We start from the raw sequence: 7973 nt of genomic DNA, 5'->3' as shown, positions 1-7973 counted from the left end.
CCTCGGCCTGCGCGGCGCCCTGTCCCCCGCCGCCCCGCGGGTCCCCTGCCGCCCCGCCGTGCCCGAACCCCTCCTTCCCCTCTGACGTTCGCCCTCTCCGCCGCCTCCGGGTGCTGGTTTAACGCGGCTCGGGGTGACAGTGCTGCGAGCCGCGTAACGGGCCGGGGACGGACACCTCTGGGCAGAAATGCAGCTCCCGGGCCCCGTCCAGCCTGGGCGGGAGCTGGCCAGGGGAGCCGCTTTCTCCCGACTGCCTCCCCCTTGGCCGCCCCTGGGGACACTGGTGGAGGAGGTGCTAGGTTGTGGAGCCGGTGGCCAAACAGTGGCTCGCAGATGCTCTGCGTGTCGTGTCAGGCCCCTCAGGATCGTCACCTTGCCCGCCGCGCAGCTCGCCTACCGCTGCCTGTTTTTAAGATGCCCCGGAATCTCTCTTTGGCTTCCCGCGCCTCCCTTCCAGAACACTTGTACCAGCCCTGCTGTTGTAGAAAAACAATAAAAACGAGCACTCTGGCTTGGCAGCTGTCTTCACTCTAGCAGAGCTGATCGAACAAGATCGTTAATAGCAGCTCCCGGGCTTGACCAGGAAGCCCCAGGCAGCACCCCACCCTTGGAGCCCCCTCCCACCCCTACCTACCCCCCCAAAAATCCCGCCTTCAGACTCTGCTTCACTGCTGGGACCTGAGGAACGTGTCTTCCTGGACAGCCACCAAGCAGTAGAACCCTGGGTGGGCCTCCGAGGTGGGATGGATGTTGGGGAAGGACGGGCCCACGTGGACAGTGCAGAAAGCGTCCCCCCTCCTGCCCATCCCCGCCCCCCTTACAGCTCCCAAAGTGAGCTGCAGTAAGCAGGACCGAATTATATAACAGGATTCCTTTAAGGCTACATCAGCACTTAGTTGTTATATAACAGTAAAAATGAATAAAAACAGTTGAGAAATTGGGGGAAATTCTGAGATAGCATGGAATTTAGTGTTCAGTGTTTGAGTGCCTTGGAGACTTGAAAAGTGAAAATGAGAAGAAAAAGGAATGAATTCCCTCCCCCCGCCCCCCGCCCCACGCACACACAATTCACTGAGTGTCATAGACTCTCAGGGTGCAGGGGTCACCTTCCCCTTTCGGTCATTTCTCAGGTATTGTTTGAGCACCTGCTATGCGCCGGGCATCACTCTGGGTGCTGGAGATGAGCGCAGATGGCATAAAGTCCTTGCCTTAAAGAAGGCCGCAGTCTGGTGCGGGGCGGGGGACGATGCCAGGCGGGGGTGGTGGGGACGGTGATCGGCAGACAGAGAGGAGAATAATACAGTGTGGTTCGAGATCTGTATAGAGTCACAGGAGGAGCAACTGAGCCCTGGAGAAGAGGGGCCACTTTCCAGAAGGACAGCACTTGACTTGATTCTGGAAGGGTCTGTGGCATGATCCAGGCGGAGAAACAGAGAAAAGCGTTTGGACAGAGAGAACCTCACTTGCCAAGGGGTGGTGGCGGGGCCACCGGGGTCGCTGCGGATGTTGGCCGCTGTCCATAGTCGGGAGGCAGCCCCCTGTTCAGGGGTGGAAGCAGACCCACAGTGCCTTGCCGGATGCCAGGCCTCAGTGATTGCCACCAAGTGCTGGGTATGGGAAGGTAGAAATGCAGTAGACAGGATGTCGCTGCAGCATGCACTGCCTTCAGAGATGCTGACGAAACCTTGGCACAGGGGTCTGATTATCTACGGATCAGGCCGAACCCTGAGTGGACTCTGCTGAGGGTCAGCAGCAGTTTGGCCAGAACGGAGGCTCCTCCACACCTGATACCTGGAGCCTGTTCCCAATGAGGGCAGCCCCAGGCCAAAGCCACCAGTTCAGATTCCCATTGGACTGCCTCCTACAGCCGAAGTCCAGGACCTTTTTACTTTCTTGACAGTTTTAGAATCAGATTTCTAGAGCTGAAGGGACCTTAGTGACCATCCACGGCTACCTTCTCATTTACACCGGAGGCCTTTGGGCCCAGTGCGGTGACTGCCCAAGTCCCCAGTCAGAATCTAGATCCTCACCAGGCCATCTACCTCCCATGCAAGGATCTGGCCAGCATCACCTCACACCCCCTGCTGGGTCAGAGAGGCCACCCAGGGTGCCCCCTGCCAGTCCCTGAGTCTAGTTAAGTACTCAGTAAATGTCTCTTGACTGGAGGTTTGGAGGAATTACGTGAAAACGCCTGTGAATGCGCTTTATAAGGTGATAAAACGCGATATAAACGTATTGTCGTTTTTCTCCAGTCCTGCCCCCTTTACCTTCTCCATGTCTCCCTGAATTTCCTTCTCTTCAGAAGCACGTTCCTGAAGGCCGAGCCTCGTGGAGGAAGGTGGGGGCCCTAGCACTGGTGGTCTCAGGGTCAGAGCCTCTTTTTGAACAAGTCCTTTGTCATTTTAGCAATGCAAAACAGCTCTCAACAGCAGAGTCCACCTGCGCCCACAGCTCTTGCTGCCTGGCAGGCCAGTGAGTGCGGGCAACAGCCTCCTCTGGTGGTGAGAGGGCAGAACCTGATTGGCAAAACGCTGAAAATTGCTGAGGCCGGGGGCCGAGGGCCGCCGAGGGCCAGGACACTCCCTGCTGTAGGTGCTAAAATTTTCATACTGAAATGTAAGGAAACCCAAGCAAACAAACAAACCCAGGCTTCAAAGAAGGAAAATTCTTAGATAGAGAGGAAGGGGGAAGTCTGCCATGCAGTGGCGTATCCCTCAGAGCAGTGGTTGCCAGGTGGGCGGGCGGGGAGTGGTGGGGTTTGACCTGTGCACATACCTGTGAACCCATCGCATCGTCACTGTGTGGTGGGTTCACAGGTATATGCACAGGTCAAACCCTACCAAACCGTATCCTTTAAACATCTGCTGCTTGTTCTATGTGGATTATATATACATAACTCATTGGTATGTGCACATATATACATATAAAGCTGCTAAGAATTAAGTTAAGGAGAGAACTCTTTAAACGGAAGAAGCAGCATATAATATACTTTGATAAGTAGATATGTGGTACACTTTCTAAAAATTAACTGTGGATCCTTCACTTTTCTCAAAACAAAACAAAACAAAACAAAAACCCTACCTGTCCAAGTCAGAGGAGACTTTAAGAGATCATCGCGTTCACTTCCTCCTCGTATATTCTCTGCTTCTTGTTTCTCAGGGCCTCCCTAGGGTCTCCAGCGATGACACGTCCTCGCCCCGCCCAGACACACTCACACCTCCGTGAGCTCAGCCCTGTTCTCACGACCCCAGCCCAGGCGCCACGCTCCCCAGGGTCCAGATGTCTGACCGCAAGGTGGCAGGCCGCCAGCTGGCCGGTGGCGGGAACTTGCGTCTGCACTAGGCCTGGAGCAGCCGCCAGGGGCTGCTGCGTTTTTGCTTTTCATCCCAGCTCCCCTGGCTGCTTCAGCAAGCTGTGTTTTTAGGAAGGCGTCTGACACATTTCCCATCTGAGAAAGTCAAGTTAAAGGCGAAAATTGACCAGAGAAAGGACCACACATTCAAATCGCAGGCACAGAAAGAAACACGGGTGAAAACTGAACAGATGTAATAAGTCCGAACCGTCAGGGAAATTACGGCAGAAAGAGTATGACTTTCCTTCTGAACGCAGCTTTAGGGCGTACGGTTCGGAGACGGGATGGCGCGCCCGGTCATCCGTGCCCTGGGAGGCCGGCAGCGTGTCCCCGTTAGCAGTGAGCAGAGCGTTGCGGAGAAGTGGGGCCCAGGCTGATCGCGGAGACGTCTGATTCCAGTCTTGTGCTCTTTCACCCAGTGGCCCCCCTGGCAGAAACTATATCTGTAACAAGACTTCAGAATCTGGTGATGAAAGGAAAAGCCACAGCAGGTGACAGCAAAAGCCGGTTCCAGCAGAAACCGACAAGAGGGAACTAAGGTCTCTATAGGATGACTTCATAAAAAATAGCCGAAGGATGGCTGGGCAGAAGTATTACTTTTCTTATGTATAACCAGGCCCAGTGACTGGCAGCTGTAGGGAAGCAGACTGGCGTCAATATAAGACAGAACTTGCATACACCATATACCCAAGAGAATTGAAAGCAGGGTCTCAAGTAGATATCTGTATACCACGTACATAGGAGTGTTATTCCCAGTAGCCCAAACGTGGAAGCAACCCTAGTGTCCATCAACGGATGGATAAACAAAATCACAAACAAAATGGATAAAGGAAACGGGGTATAGCCGTCCCTCAGTACATACCCACAAGGGATTGATTCCTGGGCCCCTGTGGATAGCAAAGTCCACGGACACTCGAGTCCCTTATGTCAAGTGGTGTAGTATTTGCATAGAACCTATGCACGTCTTCCCATGTATTTAAATCATCTCCAGATTACTTAGAATACATTACAATGTGAATACTATGTAAACAGTTGTTCTGCTGTATTGTTTAGGGAATAATGACAAGAAAAAAGTCTGTGCATGTTCAGTGCAGACCCAGCCATCATAGGCCTAATGACATAGGACGCGTCAGCAACAATGTTCGCTTTTTTCTGAATATTTTCGAACTGCAGTTGGTTGAATCTGTGGATGCAGAACCCACAGATATGGAGGGCCACGTGTACATGCACACAATGGAATATGATTCCGCCTCAGAGAGAAAGGAAGTTGGCATAGGCTATGACATGAATGAACCTTGAACGCATTATGCTAAGTGAAATAAACCAGACACAGGAGGGCAAGTGGCGTGTGACTCCCCTGAGGTGAGGTGTCGGAAGGGGTCAGATCCGCAGGACGGAAAGTAGAATGCTGGCACCGGGGCCGGGGGCTGCGAGTTGTGATTTAATGGGGACAGTTTAGGTTTTGCGACATGAAAAGAGTTCTTGAGATTGGTCGCACCATGTCGTGAATGTACCTAACAATACTGAGCTGTACACTTAAAAATGGTTAGGATGGTAAATTTTAGGTTATGTGTGTTTTGCCACAATTAAAATTTTTTTTAATAAAAAAGAAAATTAAAAAGAACTTTCAGATAGCCTGAGCCTGCCCTGAGCTAGAATGGGCTGCTTCCAGAGGCAATGGAGGTGAGAGAAGGGCGAGGGAGAGAGAGAGAGAGAGACAGACAGAGAGAGAGAGAGAGAGAGAGAGAGAGAGTCTTTCTCTCCTCTCTCTATTCTTCATTGCCCTGTCCCCATTCTCTGTCCCCCTTCCTACTGTGAATTCCTTGCTGACTTGGGAGTCATTTTTTCATCTTTATATTCTTCAAAGTCACAATGAATATTCAAAGGAATGTTCAGTGAATATTGACTCCCATGATAAGATCAGCAGCCACCAGCAGCCCTGGTTGGCTCCTTGGGAACAGGGCTGTGCCCCTTTGCTGTGCAGCCACCCTCCGCTTGGAGATAATGCCAGGCAAGCAAGAACAACCTTTTCTGGCCAGTGCATGGAAATGAACTTGGTTTGGGGTCCGATGGTATCCAACAGTAAAGGGAACAGAATTTAAGGCCCAATGAAAGTAAGGAGTCCAATAGTAGAGCCTTCCCTCATAGAGCTAGGACCCTCAGCTGAATTTAAGGCTGAATGATATTCCACTGTGTGTATCTCAGGGGACTGAAAGTTAAAGGGTGATAACACAGAAGAGAGCAGGGTGACAAAGCACTGAGAATTTATAAGCACAGTCTAGCCACCTCTTAGGTTCACAGCCCAAATCCACATTACCTGGGTGGTCCAAGACACCTGATTGCGTAGATTTAATTTCAAGTAGTTCCAGACTGGGAATGCCGCCTCAGGTGCCTGGCAAAAGCAAATGCATGTCCCCTCTGGAGGAAGTCATCGCTTAGGCCTCAGAGAATACCCACAGAGACATTTTCAAGGATAAGAAAGCAGCAAACAATAAAAAAATAACCAGCTACCCAGGGAACTAAGGGAAAGGTAGAAGAAACGATAGACAACAAAAACAGGTCAATGAAGACTTTAGTTATTTGGATTACCAGACACAGATTGTAATCAACTATGTTTATTATGTTTAAGGAAAGTACTTGTAAAAAACAAGGGCCTATAGGAAGTGACCTAGCGATTTGAAAAAGAAACAAATGGAGCTTGGAGAAATGGAAAATACAATAAATAAAATTAAAGATCTAGATGGTTTGGGTTACTAGATTAGATAAAGGTGAAGAGAAGATCAGTACACTGGAAGATAGAGCTGAAGAAATGACCCAGAACACAGCACAGAGGGACAAGGATCTGATACAGGATCGCGCAAGGAAAAAGCCACAGCAAACCCAATATTGCTGTGAAACGATGAAAACTTTCCCTTTCAATAAAAGAGCAGGACAAAGGTGCGTGCCGTCCTCCCTGCTTTCCACTGTAGCGGTGGACGTCAAGCCAGCACGGAAAAGACAGGGGACGTGTGCACGGACTGGAAAGAGAAAAATCAAATGGTCATTATTCCCAGCTAATGTGAATGGGAACAAAGGAAATCCACAAAGAATCTGTAAATAAATTACACACACACACACACACACACACACACACACACACACACACACCCCTCAGTTCTATACCTGCAGCAACACGCAGGTAAAAAACTTTTATTTGAAAAGATAACATTGATAATAGCATTACAAGTATGAAGTATCTAGGAATTGGTCTAAAAGGAGATATCCATGGCCTCTACAGGGAAAATGATAAGACTTCTTAAAAGACATTAAAGAAGCCCTGAATGAATAGAGAAATATTCCCTGTTTATAAATCTGAAAACTCGTTACTATAAAGATATCAATTCTCTCTAAAATGATTTGTATATTAATACAACTCCAACAACATCTCCAAGGGGGAGGAGCTGAGTCCAATACATATATATGGAAGTGCAAAGAACCAAGAATAGTCAAGACTCTTTCGAAGAAAAACAAAAAAGGTGGGAGGAATCGCTTTAGCAGGCGTCAAGGCTTATTCCAAAGCTATGGCGTGCTACGTGCGTGCACCCTCGACTGAGGACCGAGAAGCAGTGCAGTGCCTCGGGGAAGGCGTTCCGGTGCAGGTGGGGAGGTGGGAGATCGGGGTGCTGGCCAGGGAGCTGTCTGGAAGCAGGGAGCCTGCGTGAGCTTTGTAAAGTCACTCCCCTCTCAATTTCCCACCTGTAAAATGAGCAGGTGGAACTAGACAGCCCAACGGAGCCTTCTCAGCTCTGACTTATTTGGTCCTGGACAGGACGTGGTGCCATCGTCCGTCGGCAGAAAGGCCGAGCATGAGGAGGCTGCACCACTGACAACTTTTTGATGCCTCTTCCTTTTGTCCTTCTCAAGGTGTCCCCGAAACAGAGTGCTGAGGACCATCCAGGGAACAGCAGCATCTCCGAGTGAGTACACGGAATTCATCTCTGCCAGAACCAGGCTCTTCTGGTTCCAGCTGCTCCCAGAGCCCTCACAGCTCCCATTTCCTCCGGGCTGAAGCTTATTTCCCAGACGCAGCTCCCTCTTTAGAGGCAAAGCTTCACCCATCAGGGGACGGCCCAGTCCTGGGAAAGTGCAGGTCTCTATCAGCTTGACCTTCCTCCTGAGAAAGGCCATGACCCCGGTCCTACAGGGCATGCCCACCCACCCACACCCACTCACTCGCTCAGAAGGAGACACAGCCCTTGGCCTTCAGGAGAGTACAGCCTAGAGGGGTGACAGCTGGGCTCCCGGTCCCATTCCAGTATCATCAAGAAAACACATTTAAAGACCATGGAGAGTATCGGCTGAGGACCCCAGGCCCAGAGAGCAGCCCTGGGCTGCAGGAGGCTTTTGGGGCACTAGGAGCAGCCAGCATGAGGGGCACACTGGGGTGATAGGTTGGGATGACCCTGGCCCATTCCCACCTGTGGAGAGTCCTGGCCCTTACTCCTTCTCACTCGTTATGCAGACGCCATGGCGCTGCCTTGCATCTGCCCGTGGGAGGAGAGTCTGCTGCCGGGTCACCGTGTGACTGCAGCTTTCACATCTGTAAGTGGGGCTGGCCTGGGTGACTCCAGAGAGGCCTTTT

General features: G+C 50.9%; 1 protein-coding gene across 2 annotated transcripts in view; it reads left to right on the top strand.

The window, feature by feature from the left end:
- LOC112478489 overlaps nt 1–7973 on the top strand; it is a 21842-nt gene that overhangs the window by 9381 nt on the left and 4488 nt on the right. For both annotated transcript variants that reach the window (XR_003045865.1, XM_025045742.1), the window contains exon 4: nt 7256–7308. Coding sequence is in view for 1 of the 2 variants with exons in the window: in XM_025045742.1 (XP_024901510.1) it covers nt 7256–7308 (53 nt within the window). In the remaining variant the exon portion in view is untranslated. The remainder of the gene's footprint in view (nt 1–7255; nt 7309–7973) is intronic.

The sequence above is a fragment of the Pteropus alecto genome, unplaced genomic scaffold, assembly GCF_000325575.1.
Source record: "Pteropus alecto unplaced genomic scaffold, ASM32557v1 scaffold61, whole genome shotgun sequence".
Classification (NCBI taxonomy): Eukaryota; Metazoa; Chordata; class Mammalia; order Chiroptera; family Pteropodidae; genus Pteropus; species Pteropus alecto.
This window is presented reverse-complemented; position numbering and strand designations above follow the sequence as displayed.